The sequence below is a fragment of the Crocuta crocuta genome, unplaced genomic scaffold (assembly GCF_008692635.1).
Source record: "Crocuta crocuta isolate KB4526 unplaced genomic scaffold, BGI_CrCroc_1.0 scaffold65, whole genome shotgun sequence".
Lineage (NCBI taxonomy): Eukaryota > Metazoa > Chordata > Mammalia > Carnivora > Hyaenidae > Crocuta > Crocuta crocuta.
The window spans coordinates 1,965,906-1,986,020 of NW_027530683.1; the positions used below are offsets into that span (position 1 = coordinate 1,965,906).

Below are 20,115 nucleotides of genomic sequence, written 5' to 3' on the forward strand. Positions count from 1 at the left end.
GCCTGTCTTTCTCTGTGAATGTGCTTCCACATGTGTGTCTGTGCCTCCCTCTCTGAGTTCAGTATCTGCCTCCTTGTGTCTGTGTCTCTCTTTGTGTTTCTTTCTCTGAGTGTGGCTCTCAGTATGCATCTCTCCCAGTCATTCCCTCAATCTCCTCTCTCGATCACTTTGTGTGTATGTGTCTTTCTTCCTCTCTCCCTGCTGTTTCCCTCTCTCTCAGTATCTCTTCTTCCGTGTGTTTCTCTTTTTCTGTGCATCTTTCTTTGTGTCTCTTTTGCAGCATGTGGGTCTCATTGTGTGTGCCTCCTTCTTTGTATGTGTGCATGTGCATGTGTGCTTGTCTGCCTCTGTCTAATATACTGGTTAGAACAAACACACTCCATTCAGTGCCTTGAACTAGCACAACACCTGGGGTTTGGTATTAGTACCTTAAAAGTCCTTACCTTTTGACCAGTCCTCCATGTGTACTTCTGTTCTTGTTTGCTCTGGCAATGTCTCTGGTTTTTGCTCCAAGATTTGAAGCTAAAATAAAGCCAACTCTAGATAAATAAACTTAAAACAATATATCAGAACACACCTAAACCTTACCTTTGTTTAACAGAGAATTTATAGGATAAATGGTTTTCTAAAACCTTTATAATGGGACTATTAACTGTATATTTCAACAGGTGAAATTAAATCTTTTTTCTCAGAAAAAGGTTCTTTCTTTCACACTTACATTTTACTAAATACAGTTCAGGTTAAGCTTCTAGACATTCTTGCTCCTTTGGTTAGAAAACCATTTAATTTACTTAAGTCTTTTCTAACTCCAGCAATTTAAGAAAAATAAAATGTTTACTCTATTTGTCATAAACTTTATACCAAAAATTTCAAATGTATTGATTTGAATTTAAAATGTACATTTTCATATAAAACAGTTTATACTTGTAAAAGTAACTCAAGAACACTATTCAATTTTTTATAAAACAGAGACTATCATTAACTTGTGCCATTGATATTTCTGTCTTGCATTGGTTTTTATAGTAAACATGACAAAAGCTAAGCATGATTTTTTGTTTTTGTTTTTTGGAATGCTTTTAAGGAGAATAAAATTAAATTTACCTCACAGCTAGAATTCTGCGTTCTTTAAAAAGTCCTCAAATAAAGCTGTCGTATGCTTCTCCTTTTCCAATTTTCTCTAAATATGTTGATCTGGAGTTGGCAATCTTTTTCTAAGTTCCTCATTTACTTTTGGATTAGCTGAAAATATAGGAAGTTATTAATATCAAAGAAATATGTCCTAGTCAATGAAGCCATTTCCCTACATATTGCCCAAAAAGGTTAATAATAATTGCAGTCTTTTAATAAGAGATTCATATAGCAAGACATGTAGAAAATACAGTCTTTAATAACCTCTGGAGTATTTTAAAACATGTCTTACAGGCCTTAATGTGCTTAGTAATATACTATTTAAAACCATAATTTTATCCCTCTGCAATATACAGTCACTCTTCCTCATCATTTACCCAGCTAATGAATGCCAGCAATTAGTAAAATGTAATCCCATTGCACAATCATTTTAATGCTTTTAGCACTCAGAAAAGTAAACACCAAATTAATACTGCTCAAGCCATATCAGATCCTAGTTGGAAGCAAGCAATTATAGTTCAGCTCCTCAGGTGTAATTAAATGATTGAAATGATTTAGTTCCATAAATGCAAGTTAATTCATAAGCAAGCAACAAATATACTGGGAGTAATTACAAGAAACATTGACAGTCTAAGCAGGGCTAATTCTTTTATGAGCCTGATATAGTAAAATGCTGCCCTCTCCTGGGCATGTAAGTGAATATCTCAGAGCCAAAAACAAAAAAAAAATCCACCTCCCCAAAACCTAACTTTTAAAAAACTACTAGAGAAATAATAATAACAAATAAATCAATTTGATTTCATTCCTTATATAAAAAAATTAACTTATAGATCACAGTGATCATTTCTACTCTGGTAAAATGGTTATTAATGCTTTTTCTAATCAAGCTCTGAGTCCCAAAACATACTAGGCAATTTCTCTATGTCTAAGGAAACAAAATCATTCACATATAACACTGACAGACTAGAAGTGAAACTTCTAGTACCTGTCTGGACTGCCCAGTCAATGCTTATATTCTCTTATTAGTAAACCCTAAGTAGACTGTTACAGACACTAGCTAAACAATGCTTTTGTACTAGAATTTGCATGAAAAATAATCTCTTGAAAAATATAAAACAAAATACTGTGTTATTATAACTGTACATAGTGGTCTAAAGTTAACTGGTTTTAATGAACTTCAATAATAAAAATAAAAGCTAAAGCACCTGTGTAATGTCATTATAAACACACTTGAAAATATAAAGTATAACAAGTGATAAACAAAATAAATGCATTCCGATTTTACTTAACACCATTCCCAACTTTTTACTTCCTTAGGCCAAAATTCCGAACAAACTTACTTGTATACTGCTTAGATGGTTCTTAACTACACTCTCACACAATATTTAAGGAGCTTATTTATTATACATTTAAGTTATGCTATAACCAATAAATCTGTGTTAACACGTATGCATTTGAATCACTAAGCCTAATGAGAATCATTCCTTCGACTATAAAATCGAATATATTCTCAGATACTACCAATAGCACAACAAATGTTTAATTCTCCAACAAGTGCAAACAATACTCGCAGCGGGTAATGTTTAACACTACCAATATTTTTGTGGAGGGAGGAAACATTATTGCTCTTCTGATATGCTTTCAAACATATTAAAATAATCATATTCTAAGTCATATCCTATCTTAACTATAAAAATAGAATAAACCAAAATATTAAAAAGTCTTGCCACTAAGTTTAAAATGTACAGCACATTTGCTTTGCCCTTGATGTCACAGTCTTATTTTTCAATTCATATCTTGTACACTGTAAGTTAATTGCTTTTGGAAAGTACTTATTATTCATGTAAAAATTAATGTGCCAATGTGTTTAAATCCTCTTAAATGACCATTCATGCATCTTTCTTCTTTAAGTACCAATGAAATCTGTCAAAAGACATCAATGCAAAATGGTCTTAAAGAAAGTTCTAATAGAGATTTTTTTCTCTGCTAACACAAGATTTTCATATTCACCAACTTTACTTAAATTCCATTAATTTTTTAAGCTACTTTTAATAAATTCACCAAGTAAAATTTTTAGGCCCCGTAGTCTGTCATTTGTGTTCCAGCTGACATTATGAATATTAATAACAGTGTTATCCTGATTAAATAGGCTTCATATGAAATCCCTGTGAATCCTATAGCTCAGACATCTCATTTTTCCAACTCTTTATGAATTTGGATTCAGACATTAAACTGGAAAAATCTTAAAAAACAGATTTAATGGCACATTTGCATATTGTCAAGCAAAAATTACATGTTCTAATGATTCAAATAATTACAACTTATATATCTACATATTGTAAAAGGAACAGATTTCTGTAAAGATGCAACATATTTTATATTTCTACTGATTTTAGGATAAAGGTTAAGACTAATAAAATACCAGATCCTTTCCTTATACTCACCTTAAAGATGTGACATCAAGAACTTGTTTTAGTCAAAAATTATATATTCATGTTAAAACTAGTTTTATATAGACATCAGATAAACTAGCCTTCTTAATCGAAATGCTAACTTATTATATCACAAAATATAAGTTAATTGCTTTATCATTAGTAATGTTTACCAGGTTCAAGTAGCAAAATAAAAACAATTCCCAACTAAAATTTGTTTATGAATTGTGCTGGAAAAAATTACCCAGGTTAAAAAAAGACCAAAAAAAACTTTAATATAATAGACAGAACCATACTACATTAGCATCTGTTAAATAAAGGTCTTCTCCATCACAGATTCCTAACCTTATTCCTTCAAGTTATTTTTATTCTCAAAGGAAGCAGTTTTATTATGTAGAAAAAATAAAAAATAAATAATACTTAAGGGAATCGCATAACCCCTTTCTCTCTAGGTACATGGGAATCTGCATTTTTCTGCTGAAATTTCCTACCTTTACCCTATCAAAAAACAAAGAATGAAAAAATTTAAATAAACATCTCGGTCATTTGAAATGTGACTTGACTTTCCTTGTTTACTCAGCAGTAAAACACCTCATGAAACAAAAATTGCACTTTGACCAGTCTAAAATTTCCAATTTGCCTAAAATTTATAAGTGATTCTGACAGCTCTCTTTTAAAATTAAAACAATGCCTTTTTGATAGAAAGGGATTTCATTAAAAAACGGGTTTCACCAATGTACCAATACGCAGGATTTTTAAAAATTTATTTTATATAGGAGATACCCTCAGGGCACCTGGGTGCTCAGTTAGTATCCAACTTCAGATCAGGTCACGATCTCACAGTTCATGAGTTCAAGTCCCAGGACAGGCTCTGTGCTGACAGCTCAGAGCCTGAAGCCTGCTTCGGATTCTGTGTCTCTCTCTTGCTCTCTGCCCCTCCCCAGCTCATGCTCTATCTCTGTCAAAAATAAATAAAACATTAAAAAAAAAAAAACCCAACCCATTCCCAGGGTCGTTTGTTAAATAGGAGATGCCCTTCCTATCTTCCTCACAAAAGCTATATTATAGGAAAGATTTTTGACTGATTTTAATTAATGGCACTTTGTTCATAATACATCTTTAATTTAATCACAAATTTTTGTAAACTGAATTCAATAGTGTCACACCAGGAATCATTTGTATTAATGCCTCATTCATATAAAACCATAACTAAAAAACTCCAAATTTTACATTTCCTAGTTGAGAAATGTTGCTAATTTCTGCACTGAAATGATTTCATTAAAAGGTCAAAGAGGAGCACTGTATTTCTGAGAGCTAAATATTTTATCACATAACTCAATATATACCATATATACATATGTTCCGCTACTGGATTTTCTTATTAGACCATAGTCTCTCAAACATTCACAATTCCTGGCACATTCTCTTCCAAAAAGAATTCCATTCACTCACTGTGCCTCATGTCACAGCCCACTCCCAATCAAGCTCTAGATAATCCAAGGTCTTCAGAGCCAGGAAAAGCAAGAAGTTTCAGGAGCAAGGATAAGGGATAAAAGAAGCCCCAATCCATAGCTATCAAAACTTAAAATGCATATACTATTTTATCCCTCAGTTCTACTACTAAAAGTATTTAGAATAATATGTATAATGTATTTTTATGTACAAAGATACTCACTGAAACAGAGAAAATATGCTCTAGTTATACTGGATTTCTTTTTCCTTGAACTCACCAAGGTTATTTTTTGCCTCAGAGCTTTTATACTTGCTTGCTCCTCTGCCTAGAAGTCTTTTCTCTAAATCTTAAAACCATTTTACTCATCATTTAGACAGACTTCCTTCCTTCCTTCCTTTTTTTCGCCTGGCCATCCCACCTAAAGTAGGATAGTACCTATGCAACTGCCTTCATGAAATTTCATAATTTGTTTAGGTTTTATTTCATTGTTTTTGATAGATCTCAGCCAACTTACAAGTCTATGTAAATTACATGCAAGCACTGCTCTGGATCTTCTCCTTCAACTGTATTCTTAGAAGGTATTTGGCACACAATAACTACTCAGTGTATATTTGATAGAAAGGAGGATGGATGGATGAATCAATGACTAGCAGAAATACAGACAACATTAATGTTCATCAACAGAAAACTGGTAATATAAAATGTACAACCATAAAGCAAATCTATATGGTTTATACTATAAATGCATTACATTTATTATGTGTGGAAGATTCTTTCAACAAGCATTTGTTAAGGATTTACATATTATGTCAGACACTGTTCCAGGAGATAGATATAAAATGGTGAACAAGATAAATAAATTTCCTACTCAGAATATGTTTTTGGCCAAAACAATGCAGACATAAAACATTCAGTAAAAACAGGAAGAAATGTAAAATTATACTTACATATACATACATGCTTGAATATGCAAAGCAAAGAATATTCAAGAAACTATTGCCAGTGGTTACTCTAAATAAAGGATCTAAGAGTTGAGGTGAGGATACTGAGGAATGAAGAAGTAATTTTTTAATATTTTTATTTTATTTTTGAAAGAGAGAAAGAGACAGAGCATGAACAGGGGAGGAGCAGAGAGAAAGAGGGAGACCCAGAATCCAAAGCAAGCTCCAGGCTCCAACCTGTCATCACAGAGCCCAAGGTGGGGCTTGAGCCCATGAACCATGAGATCATGACCTGAGTCGAAGACGGACACTTAAACGACTGAGCCACCCAGGGGGCTTAGAAAAAAGTATTTGTACTTCATTTTATATCTGCATAAATAGATGTTTTAACCATGTGCATGTACAATTTTTAACTTAGTAGTTAAATATTTATTAATAACTTTGGAAATGAACAGGAAATTTTGAAGGAAATCATATTATACCTGAAGAGTTTGAAAATGAAAAAAAAGGACATAATCTTTATGACTCCCTTGAAACTTTGAAAAAATATTGCTCCCTAATTACTCTTTTATAATTGTACTTTATTATGGTTGCTTGCTTGGTTTAAGTAGAGTGAAAATTTAAAATTAAACTAATATATGGTAGGAATTTTTTGGAAAAGCTTAAAATAAATGAGTTTCAGAAGAATTATTCAAATATTTCTTAAAACAATGACATTTCTTTGTTCAGTTAGGGACTATGTATAAAAGCCACAGTGTTCAGGATTTTAAAATTTAAAAGTTTATAATAAAAATAAGTTTTCTAGGGGCGCCTGGGTGGCTCAGTCAGTTAAGTGTCCGACTTCGGCTCAGGTCATGATCTCACGGTTCATGGGTTCAAGCCCGTGTCAGGCGCTGTGCTGACAGCTAGCTCAGAGCCTGAAGCCTGTTTCAGATTCCATATCTCCCTCTCTTTCTGACCCTCCCCTTCTGCCCCTCCCCTGCTCATGCTGTCTCTCTCTCTCTTTCTCTCTCTCTCTGTCAGAAATAAAACATAAATTTTTTTTAAAAAATAAGTTTTTCTATATTATGACTACTGTATGTTTATCTCACATAGTTCCTGTGTTATATAGTGATCAAGAAATTACTATTAAAAAGATAAATTATTCATCATTGAAAGTCATAGAAGGACATCAAATTAAGAGGAAATCAATATTTGGTGTTTAAAATAAACGGATTTCATGTTTTCAAAACTTAGAGGGCAAAACAATATATTGCTTGGAACACTGTGACTGTTTTCAGTGCCAGTTACAAATGACACTTTTTGAAAATGGAAATGGCATTGCACAGCCTACTGATAAATTTTTAAAACCAAAACTTTAAAACTAGTATTATTTTCAGAGAGCTAATCAGATATAGGATTTTCTAAAATATCCTGAAACGTTTTGCCCTAGGCCAAACTAAACTAAATCACTTAATCTAGCACAGAACAGAATATAAAAACAAAGTCAGCTTATAGAATAGTTTCTCTAGGGAACAAACAGCCTGTTTTCATAAGATTCATGTGGGTGCCAAGTTCTGATGCAATTACCTACTCCTTTACACAAAGGCTTGCATTTCCACACAACCAATTGAAGTTCTTGGCATATCAAAGGTAAAAAAGTATTAGAGTAAGTTAAATCAATCTATAATGACAACTGGTATGAGCAGCCACTTGAAATCAAATGAAGTAACAGCTATTAGAAAATGTCCTTCTAAAATAAAGTACAAATAACCACATAAAGTCTTAATTAATTCATTAAGCATTATAATGCTAAGAGATTTTTATCAAAAAGCTATTTAACAATTCTCTATAGTTTATACAGTTACTGAGACATTAACAAATAGAAGCTGAGTATCAACATATTCCAATAACAACAGTTATACTTTCCCTTGTGTTTTGAACACTTAATAGCAATTCATACATTGTATAATACAACATTTATGCCATTTGTCAACATTACAGTACCTAATCATTCTCAATGGGCAGTGCTGTGGGCAAACTAGGCATTTCACTTTTTAAATTGTAATGGTAAGGAGAACTTCTAGGCTGCAAAATATAATTACTAGAAGAAAATCTTTAAACAGTAAAATAAATGTTAGGCTTACAGCTCTAATTTTGTGTCTAATATCTAGGAAATCACAGCTATCAGTCTCCTTTATCTGAAAAACTACAAAAGCTAATGTAATTTCTTAAGAGTCATTCTTAATAAATGTTTTCATTAATGAAAAGCATGTTATAAGAATATGGTCCTAAAACAGATATTCCATAGTTAATAATAAAAATACAGTATGAAATATAAGCCAAAGTAAATACAGCAATTTCCTTCCATAAACACTTTTATCCTTCTTCCATTTAAAATTAATGATTTCAACCATAAATTATATGTAAACATTCCACTATCTCTTTTCCTCATCATACTATAGAGTTTCTTAGTATCAGAAGTACATGTTCATTGGGGCGCCTGGGTGGCTTAGTCGGTTAGGCGTCCGACTTTCGCTTGGGTCATNTCAAAAAATACATTTAAAAAACATTCCTAAATGGCAAATCAACTGAGTTAAAGATATTTATAAAAACATTAATAGTAATACAATTGTACAGTGTTCTAAAGTATAAAATAGGGGCGCCTGGGTGGCTCAGTCGGTTAAGCATCCGACTTCAGCTCAGGTCATGATCTCACAGTTTGTGGGTTTGAGCCCTGCGTCGGGCTCTGTGCTGACAGCTCAGAGCCTGAAGCCTGTTTCAGATTCTGTGTCTCCCTCCCTCTCTGCCCCTCCCCTGCTCATGTTGTCTCTCTCTCTCAATGATAAATAAAAATGTTAAAAATTTAAAAAAAAATAAAGTATTAAATAAATTAAACAATGTGTGCTTTTAATTTTTTAAAGACATTTTTCAAAAGACACTGATGATCTTCCATTTTAAAATTTAAGACTTTTACTTCTTTCAAGAAAACTGCATCTCTGTGATGTGTTGATTTATATAATTACAATTACAAAATGGCTGTATAAATAATTTGACATTTTAGACTACTGATTGTATAAGAAAAACTTTTATAAACTGTGAAGAAAAAGAAAAAACAAAAACTGCCATAAATATCCAAGGTATTACAAAATGGCAATCAAACATTGTAAGGTGTGTAACATAAACTTATACATGTCATCCTGGGGAGCAAACAGGTACGGGTAGGGATTGGAGGAAAAGGGAAGCAGGAGTCTTGAGGTAGGCAGAGTAAGATGAAACAAGATTAACTAATATGAACCATGAAGGACAATTATTGAAGCTGTGTAATACGTACATAGAAGTTCATACTGTTTCTCTACTCTTGTACATTTAGGAGTTTCCATAATAAATAGTTTAAAACACACACAGTATAAAATAAAAGAATATATACAGCATTATTTACTTGTTAGCAAATGCCATTAAATAATCTTTCATAGGACCAGCAATGAGTGTTCCATGTTCGATAAGAATGTCATTAAAACCCCGTCAATCTCATGCCTGATATATATACATATATCATGCAACAAATACCACAATCTTTCACAAATATATATGCACACACCTCACATGGATTCTGTGCTGCATGTTACCTAAAGAAAAGCTTATAAATTTCATCTTAGCATGCAGGAACTGAAAAGAAAATATTATCAGCTACGGGATATATACTGTATTTATTAAAATGCTCTGGAATTACTCCCTGACCTTAATTTAACTACTTCCTGAAGCTAAGACCTTATGTTACCAATGACCTAGTACATATGGGAAACAGGGTAGGTACACTTTGTCACCTTTAGCAAACATTTTCCTCACCAAGCTACTTACAGGCCATCTGCTACAGCCTGAAGCAACATCCTAGTAAGCTATTGCTACTGACTTGCAATGTAAGGAACCAAGTTTATGATATGCTGGAGTCATAACTATACAAATTTGAAATATTCTCTAATTTTATTTTCCAGAGCATTTATTTCTATTCCTGAGGATCTTTCCCATTTGTAGAACAGTCAAATTTCTTTGAAAAGGCATAATAATTTTAAATGACAATGACTTACATAGAAGAATCATAAGCAGAAATAGTGATAATGACTATAACATCATGTCTCAAAATTTCAACACTTGGCACCACCTGATACATGTTAAGTCTACAGTTGAGCCAACAAATTTAGGTAAATATTATGCTTCATCACACTGTTTAAAATAAAATTATTTTACTAAGTAATAACTTCCTATCAGTGAAAGAAATAAGTATATCTGTAATCTTTTACTAAAGTGAAATGACAGTCCTACGTCAGGTGCTTCACCCAATTTAATTCTATTTTAAAAAATTTTAATATACTTTAATTTAATTTGAGAGAGAGCGAGAATATGAACAAGGGAAAGGGGCAGAGGGAGAGTGAGAGAACCCCGAAAGGCTCCACTGTCAGCATCGAGCCTGATGTGGGGCTCAATCCGATGACCCTGGGATCATGACCTGAGCAGAAGTCAAAAGTCAGACACTCAAATGACTGAGCCACCCAGGCACCCCCAGTTTAATTATTTTTTGATTCCTTATTTTGAGGAACTGCAAACTCAAGTTCATTCTGATTGAAATAATTAAACATTTGCTGGAATACCTCCTGATATCTACCATTCCAAATTTTAAAATACTGACTCAAATATTTTTAAATACATATTTTAAAACACAGGGATAAATCTCAAAAGGAAGAAAGGCAAACATTCACATGTCAAAACCAAACCATAATAAAGTGGGACTTAAAGCCAAGCAATCCATGAAAATGTGGAGAGCAAATTGCCTTAGAGGTTCAACTACACTGACTTCCCCCATCCTTAAATGACAATCAGATAATCTCCAACCACCTGTTCAATATCTTAGCCAGACACAAGGCACCTGCCAAATTAAGTGAAAAAGTTAACTACTCAAGATCAAAACCAAAAGCCTTTAACCATGGCGGGGCAAGGAATCGAAATCTGCACTTAAACCAAGCAACTAACATAAAACTGTTTATGTTATCCTGATATCCTATAGTCCAGCCAGAAGTTTAAAAGGGGGGGGGGAAAAGATCATGAGCTAGATTCCTATACAAGATAAAATCTTTTGAAAAGAAGCTCACAGCCATTCAAAACTATAAAATATATGAAATAATCCGTTGTAAAAAAAGATACTAGAGACATACAAAAAGAGGTGGGGTTCACACTTGAATTAGAGAAAACTAAGCAATCTGAAACCCATCATCAAAATAGGTATGATTTTTAAATTGCCAGATAGATAAGCAATGCAACTATGAAGAGCAGGCAGTTACTAAATAAGCATGGATACAGAAAAAGACCTAGCAGAAATCACAGAGATGAGAAATATGTTCACTGAAGTTGTAATGACAGATGAAGTGAAAACCAGAAAACACTGGAAGTAAAAATTAATCACTTGGAGACAAGGGGGAAGAAATTCCCTGGAATGCAGCACAGAGTAATACAGTTGGAAATATAAGAAAGAAGAATCAGGGAAGATAAAACAAAAAGTTCTAATATATGTCCAATAAAGGCTAGAGAAGGGGTGAACAGAAAAAAGAAAAGCAAAATAATTATACTCTGATAAGTATAGAGAATGTGTCCCTGGAAAAGAAAACTTGAATGAGATTTACACAGTGTCAACACTTTATAATTCCTATAGAGATGCATTTCCAGCATCATATTTTGGCAATGATCCTTCATTTTCATCAAATTCCTGAAATTATAGCACGCCTACATGGTTTTGTTAGGTACAAATCAGAGTAATGCATTTAATACCCTTCATAATACCAAGAGATGCTTAATAATGCTAAGCCTGCTGATCTTTTTCCTCTGTTTCCTCAACTTTTACATGAAGACACAGGGAGTCATCAATACAATTCTGTTAATATCAGCATGACACTATTTCTACATTTTGTATTTTATTTTAATTTTCTTAATGTTTATTTTTTGGGAGAGGGGGTGTGGGGGAGACGGAGAATCGTAATTAGGCTCTGCACTGACTATACAGAGCCCAAGTGCAGGGCTCAAACTCACAAACCATGAGATCATCACCTGAGTTGAAGCTGGACACTTAACCACCTGAGCCACCCGACGGCACTCCATGTTTTGTAGTCCACTATTATTACCTGCACATCTCCTATTATCAATTTGGCCAAAACTGTTTGCTAAAAATCAAATTAAATGGCAGAATGCAATGGGACCCTTAAATGCTCAGTGTATATAGTACAATCTGCAGTCTTAGTTCTCACTGACCAAAAGCATATGATAGCACTCAGAGCATAGAAAAAAATACGTATTAGCAATGTTCTATAAAGTATTTCTTTATACTTTACCACCTTTACATTCTTTCTCAGGAAGCTGGTAGAGAACATGCTCCACCAAAACAGGGAGTAAAGCATGAAAGAAGTAGACCCTGGTTTTAGAAAACAGAGATCCATCTAAGAAAAGAGGTAAAAAGAATATAAGGTCACAGTGAGGGAAATCACAGTAAACAGCTATACATCAGACATTGAGGGAAATCATTCAAAGCTCACAGCATTAAGAAAACTTTAGTGGAGGGGCCCTGGGTGGTTCAGTCGATTAAGAGTCCGACTTCGACTCAGGTCATGATCTCGCGGTTCATGGGTTCAAGCCCCACATCAGGCTCTGTGCTGGCAGCTCAGAGCCTGGAACCGGTTTCAGAGTCTGTGTCTCCCTCTCTCTCTACTCCTCCCCTGCTCATGTTCTGTCTCTTTCTGTCTCAAAATAAATAAACTATAAAAATTTTTTAAAAAGAAAAGAAAGAAAACTTCAGGGGAGCCTGGGTGGTTCATCTGATTAAGCATCTGACTTCAGCTCAGGTCATGATCCCATGGTTCATGGGTTGGAGTCCTGTGTCAGGCTCTGGACTGAGAGCTCGGAGCCTGGAGGCTGCTTCAGATTCTGTCTCCCACTCTCTCCTCCTTCTCTGCTACACTGTCTTGCTCTCTCTCAAAAATAAATAAAATGTTAAAAAAAAAAAAAAAACACTTGCATTGTGCAAGTGCCTATTTAAAAAAAAAGAAAACTCTAGGCATCTGAGAAGTAATTCAAATAAATAAGACAGTTTGGGGTTCAATCAATAAAAATACACAAAAAACTCAGCAACAAAATAAATACAATAGCATAAAGCTGCACAAGGGAGGGGAATGGAAAGTAAAATATACTACATGTATTAGTTATGATTAGCACCTACATGAACATAATAATGCGAACAATGTATTTCTCTACATAACTGCAATGTAACTATGTAAGAAGGTTGAAAAAACAGAAAGTGAAGGTGTGTGTACCAGGCACAGACATATCAGAGAGACCTATCTCCTTGTAGGAGCTACAAGTTCTCCCAACTTTTACCCTTTTTTTCCATTTGGAAGAGAGAGGTAAGCAGCTAAAAATTACATTTTCTAGTCTCTTTGCAGCTCATAGTCCAAATGTAAATGTAAACAAAGGTTTTACCAAGTAGATGTACTCAAGCAAGATGTGGAAGAAAGTAAGACAGAGGTTACCTGTCTGCTTTTAGCATGTAAAGTCAGACAGACGTGAATGTTTCTGATGGCAGAGACTGGTCTAACATCTAGCGTGAGCCCCCTGGTATGACAGTCAGTTGTGGTGGCAGCAGCGTTAGCTTTCTGGCCTCTAGATTATAACAGTAATATAATGATGCTGAATCATGGTCTAGAGATCATCTCTAACTTCTGTTCCAGCATTTGGAATAACTTTATAAACTGCAATTCCCTATATAAAGGCCCTCTCTGCTTGGAATACCTAAGGAGTGTGTGTGTGTGTTTCTGTCCTATAATGGGACTGATGACACCTTGCCTAACTTTGATAGCTCCAGGAAGTCACTGAAATCTGTGGTAAGACTGGGGTAGGAAGCAGCAATATAAGCATGCTATACAGAAATATGGAAGTATAGGGGTATATAATTTGCATTATGTAAAGCTGCATCCACTTTAAGTGTACATTTGGTGAGGACTGACAAATGTCTGCAATAGTATAACAAAAAAAAAAAAATCCCCTTAAAAAGTTGCCTCATGCCCCTTTGCAATAAATCTACCCCACTCCCCAATCCCAGGTAAACACTAATCTGTGTTCCTTTACTATATGAATTAGACGCTACTTCCAGAGTTTTGTATAAATGGGCTCATACAATATATACTTGAGGAGTCCAGCTCCTGGCCAAAAACCTACATGTGATTTTGCAAACCCAACCACAGGTAATTACAAAGCCTTCATCTGGCAGGCCTCACTGGTAGAAGTTGCTCTCCCCACACCAGACATTGCACAACCACCGTACTGGGGAGTTGCAATCAAGAACTCAGCCAAGGCTGGCCAAGCTCTTACGCACATCTATACTGCTAGCCATCGAAAGGTCTATTTACTTGGATCCTCCCTCAGGAGATATCCTTAAAGGGCAGGGGAGGGAGGATACTTTTTTTTTTTTCCACTTTGACTCAGTGAACAATACTTTTCCACTCCTAATCTCTCCCTCTTTCCCTCCTCTCTGTACCCTACGTTTACCCTCTGAACACCCCACTACCTGGGTCCATAAAAGTACAGAAGCTTTTTGTTTGGGGCAGTTAGTAAGATGACCCCATGCCTGTGCTGATCCACCCGACCCTCAAATGGGTGCATCGTTCCATGGGAAAAAATGGACCAATGGGAGGTTAGTGATTTGCTCACTTAGTCTCTTGTTTAGACCACCACAGAAAGTGATTAAAGGCTTGACAACTGATTTCATTTTGGCTTATTGTTTTAAAACGCTAGTGATACCTAGCCAATCAGCTTTCTCCAGCTCAGCTGAGCCTGACAATACTCTCCTGTATCTGAATTCTTTCAGTTAACATACATTTTCGACATTCATTGATACTGTATAAAACACTAGTTCCTTTCTATTGCTCAGTAATACTCTTTTTTATTGTGTGAATATACTGCAATTTGTTTATACATTCACCTATTAATAGATATTTGGGTTGTTTCTAATTGTTGGCTATTATGAAAAAAAAAAAACAGAAAATGAAAACACAACAATTCAAAATCTATGGGATGCGGCAAAGGCAGTCCTAAGAGGAANCAGTAATAAATGTGCTAGCACAAAACTTTTTGCAGTCACAGGTTTCCAGTTGTCTTGAATAAATATCCAGAGTGGAATTGCTGGATCATACTAACTTTGTAAGAAGCAGCCAAAATGTTTCCTAACGTGGTTGCACCATTTTACACATCCACCAGCCATGGGTGAGAGTTCAGATGCTCCACATTCTAAAACTTGGTACGGACACTCTTTTTACAAATATAAATATGTAAATTTAAATACACACACACACACACACACACACACACACGTCTTTTACTATTCATTGTAGCTGATATGGTACAACCTGGAAAAGACAAAACAGAGAACACGTTTTGCTTTACCAGGTTTTTAATATAATTGATGTAAAGAATTATATTAGTTTCAGGTGTACAACATAATGACTAGATATTTGTATATATCAAGAAATGATCACAATGCCTAGTTAACATCCAACACCAAACAGAGCTGTAAAACTTTTTTTGTTGTAATGAGAACTAAGATCTACTCTCTTCATAACTTTCAAATATAAATACAGTATTATTAGCCATATTCACCATGCTGTATATCATACCCCATGACTTACTTCAGTCTTAACTTTAATCACATTCTTGTGTATGCAGTAATATCTTATGATTTTAATTTCAATAACCTGTTTAATGATGATATGCATCATTTCAAATACATATTGGGCATTCATATATCTTCTTGTGTGAAGTGTCTGTCGAACTCTTTTGCCCATTTTTTTAATGAGTTACTTGTTCTAAATACTAAGTGGTAAAAGTTCTATTTTTTTTAATGTTTATTAATTTTGAGAGAGAGCACAAGCACATACATGCCTGAGAAAGAAAGGGAAAAAGAGAAAGAGAGAAAGAGACAGGGAAAGAATTACAAGCAGGCTCTACATTGTCAGTGCAGAGACCAACAGTGGGGCTTGATCCCACAACCATGAGAGATCATGACTTGAGCCAAAATCAAGAGTCAGATGCTCAAGCGAATGAGCTGCCCAGGTGCCCCAGTGGTAAGAGTTCTTAACATATTCTAAAAACAAGTCCTCTTCCAGATATAGGTATTATAAATATGTTTTTCCAGTCTGTGACTTGCCTGTTCATTTTAGTTAATGGTGTCATTTGGGAAAATATTTTTATTTTAATAAAGTCCAATTTATCATCATCTTTTTCCTTTTAGCTTAATGTTTTTGTGTTCTAAGAAATATTACTAACTCTAAAGTCACAGCTATTTTCTTTTATGTTTTCTCCTATAAGTTTAATAGTTTTAGGCTTTATATTTAGATTAATGATTGATTTCAAATTTTGTGTGTAGTCATAAGGCAAAGACCAAAGTTCACTTTCTTCCATTATTCCAGCACCATCTGAAAAGGCTATCTTTTCTCCATTGAGTTGCCTTGGCACCTATTTGAAAATCAGTTGGCTATGTATGTTGGGGTCTATATTTGGGCTCTTTTTGTATTCCATGTCTATCCTTTCAATACCAAATCACCTTTATTACATGAGTTTTGCAGTAAGTCTTGAAATTAGGAGGTATAATCCTACAATTTTGTTATTCTTTTAAAACATTACTTGGCTAAACCTGGGCATTTTCATATAAATATTGGAATTGGCTTGTAAATTTCTTTTTGAAGAGCACTCCAGAATTTCTGATGGAGATAAATGCATCAAGAAGAAATTAAAAGTTTAACCATCTAATTCATAAACATGGTACACCTCTTTATTTACTTATGTCTTCTTTAAATTCTATCAGCAATGTTTTACAGTTTTTGGTGTAAAGGACTTGCATATATTTTATAAAGTTTACCCCCAGTATTTAATGCTTTAGATGCTTTGTAAATATAATTGTTTTTAAGTTTATACATTTTGAGAGCACACGCGAGTGACCACACACGTGCACAAGAGAGTGTGGGAGGAGCAGACAGAGAGAGAGGGAGAGAGAATCCCAAGCAGGCTCCAAGCTGACAGCATGGAGCCCGACTTGGGGCTTGAACTTACAAACCATGAGATCATGACCTGAACTGAAATCCAACAGTTGGACCCTTAACGAACTGAGCCACCAAGGCATCCCTAAATGTAATTGTCTTATCTCACTTTTTCCATTTTCTTTGCTGCATACAGAATTACAACTGATATTTGTATTGGACTCTGAATCTTACAAACTCACTAAATTCACTTATAAAGTCTGCTCATTTCCAGGATTTGCTACATATATGATTATGTTATTTGCTAATATAGACATTTTTGGGGGCACCTGGGTGGCTTGGTCAGTTAAGCGTCAGACTTTGGCTCAGGTCATAATCTCATGGTGTGTGAATTCAAGCCCCACATCAGACTCTGTGCTGACAGCTCAGACCTGGAGCCTGCTTCGGAGTCTGTGTGTGTCTCTCTTTCTCTGCCCCTTCCCTGCTTGTATGGGTACATGCGTGCACGCGCTCTCACTCTCTCTCTGTCTCTCAAAAAAAAACCAAACATAAAAAAAACATTTTTTCTTCCTAGTACACATATTTTTATTTCTATAAAGCCACGTAATTAAGATAGTGTGGTATTGGAGCAAGGATACAGGAATAATTCAGTGGAATAGAGTACACAAAATAGCCCTTCACCACACACACACACCCATACAGAGACACATATACCTAATTTATGGTAAATAACCCACAGCCATGGAAAAAGCTAATATTTTCAATAAACGATGCAGGACCAACTGGATAGCCAAAAAAATTAATCTGAGCTAGATCATAGATCTAAATATAGAATCTAAAGCAATCAAACTTCTAAAAGAAAACAAGGAAGAATGTCTAATTGACCTTGGGATGGACAAAGATTTCTTAAAAAGTGATGGGCATGGGGGAGGGCACTTGTTGGGATGAGCACTGGGTGTTATATGTAAACCAACTTGACAATAAACTATTTAAGGAAAAAAAATAAAAAAATAAATACCTTCTCCAAAAAAAGTATACATAAAACACTAATTATAAATTTTAATGAAGTCTAATTTGTCAGTCATTAAATTTTTTCTCTTCATCAAAAAATGCCATTAAGAGGGTCACCTAGATGGGTCAGTTGGTTAAACAACCAACTCTTGATTTTCAGCTCAGGTCCTGATCTCACGGTTCATGGGATCAAGCCCTGCATTGGGCTCTGTACCAACAGTGAGGAGCTTGCTTCGGATTCTCTCTCTCCCTCTGCCCCTCCTCCACTCATACTCACTCTCCCTCTTGGTCTCTCAAATTAAATATACTTTTTTTTTTAAACAATACCATTAAGAGAATGAAAAATCAAGGAACAGACTGGGAGGAGAAATATGCAACATGTTTAATGACAACAGACTCTTGGGGAGCCTGGGTGGCTCAGTCAGTTAAGCGTCTGACTTCTGCTCAGGTCATGATCTCATGATTAATGAGTTAGAGCCCTGTGTCAGGCTCTGTGCTAACAGCTCAGAGCTTAGAGCCTAGAGCCTGCTTCAGATTCTGTATCTCCCTCTCTCTGCCCCTCCCCTACTCATTCTCTCTCTCTCTCTACCTCTCTCTAAAAAATAAACAAACATTAAAAAAAAAAAAAGAAATCTGAATTTGAATAAGGCCTTCAGCCAAAATAATCAACAAAAGATTCACAAAGTATTTTCTCCCAGGCAGTGCCTCTAGGTCCTAGACTCTAGAACATTATGATCTCAGTGCTCAAATTATTTTAGAAGGATGTTCAATGCTGACACATAAAGGAAAACAGGAGCCTCAGGCGGAAACTGATTATTACACCTCAGCAGACTCTCAAGGGACGAATAAAGACTAGAAAACTGCCCCCATGCAAGCATTAAATACAGGCCTTTTTAAAGACTACAGCTATCTTGTTATTGGGTATTGGTAGAAACTGCATCTATCATCGAAGGTCATCAAATAATCCTGAAGTTAGAAATACCCACCATGTTCCAGATGCTGTCAAAGAATCATTCAAATAAGGAAAAAGCCACTCAGGGAACTTACTGATAACATATATTTCACATGCAAGAGTGTATTCCAGGGGTAAGTTTAGGAGGAGTTCACGGCATTCACATGCAGGCCTAGTCACCATTTCTGAGGCCACTGACATAAATGTCCTCTCAGAACTTTCCAGTTTGGATTGCTGTATAATGTGAACCCTAAGATTCTCAGCCAAAGCAAAATATACCACTTGTTTTAACAATGTGAATTCCCTAACTGTAATGGAGTGGTAATACTGGCCTGCAAAAGCGGTATTTCTTTATCCAACTCCAAGATCAGACATCCCATGTTTTTAGTGTAAAATGTGGTATATAGTAGTATTACACAGCAAATCAATCAATCAATCAATCAATAAATGACAAAAGTAACAAATAAGAGCTTTGTTCCCCGCACCCTCCCGCCAGAGCTTCAATCCCTTACCATTATCATACCACCGGCTACTTGAGAGTTGCAATCTTTTTGAAAATAAGGCATATACAGTCTGCAGACAGTAGAACCATAGTAGAAGGTAGTAAGGGAAAATCTGCAAAATGGGCCTCTGAGAAAACATCTAGATATTCACAAAATTCCAGTACACTATGGCAAAAAGGCCCTGGATGATTGGGCAGTAAAAACACTCCTTAATGGAATATCCAGCTATAGAAATCCCTATGAAACTCTATCAAAAAATGAAAGTGCTAGTTCAGAGGGGGGTTGGAAAGCAGAAACAAATGCCCTAAATCTGTAGAACCAGCCTCTTGAATTCATCAAATGAATAAGCAATGGATCACACAAGCAATGATATTATTTGCCTTTCACTGAAAAAAAAACATGTATTAAAAATCGGTAGGAGGAATGACAGCAAAATGGTAGACTAGAAAGCTCCAAGCTCTCATTACCCTAAAGAAATATTTTAAAAAACCAAGCAGGAACTGTCAGAACCAACTTTGCTGAAACTATGGAAAATGGTCAGAAGTTATTATCAACCAAGCAAACACCCAATCGAGAAACAGCCATGTTCAGAACAGTAGGAGAGTTTTGTGGTGTTTTCTTCTTACTGTTCCCTCGCCCACTCCCTAGTC

General features: G+C 35.1%; 1 protein-coding gene across 4 annotated transcripts in view; it reads right to left on the minus strand.

Annotated features, from left to right (window-relative positions):
* MIPOL1 (mirror-image polydactyly 1) overlaps positions 1-20,115 on the minus strand; it is a 336,826-nt gene that overhangs the window by 282,638 nt on the left and 34,073 nt on the right. For 3 of the 4 annotated variants that reach the window (XR_013336270.1, XM_077769201.1, XM_077769200.1), the window contains exons 2-3: positions 1,102-1,239; positions 444-522 (exon numbers count right to left, since the gene is read on the minus strand). The exons of the other annotated variant lie outside the window; for it this stretch is intronic. Coding sequence is in view for 2 of the 3 variants with exons in the window: in XM_077769201.1 (XP_077625327.1) it covers positions 444-462 (19 nt within the window). In the remaining variant the exon portion in view is untranslated. The remainder of the gene's footprint in view (positions 1-443; positions 523-1,101; positions 1,240-20,115) is intronic. 4 annotated transcript variants of the gene reach the window in all.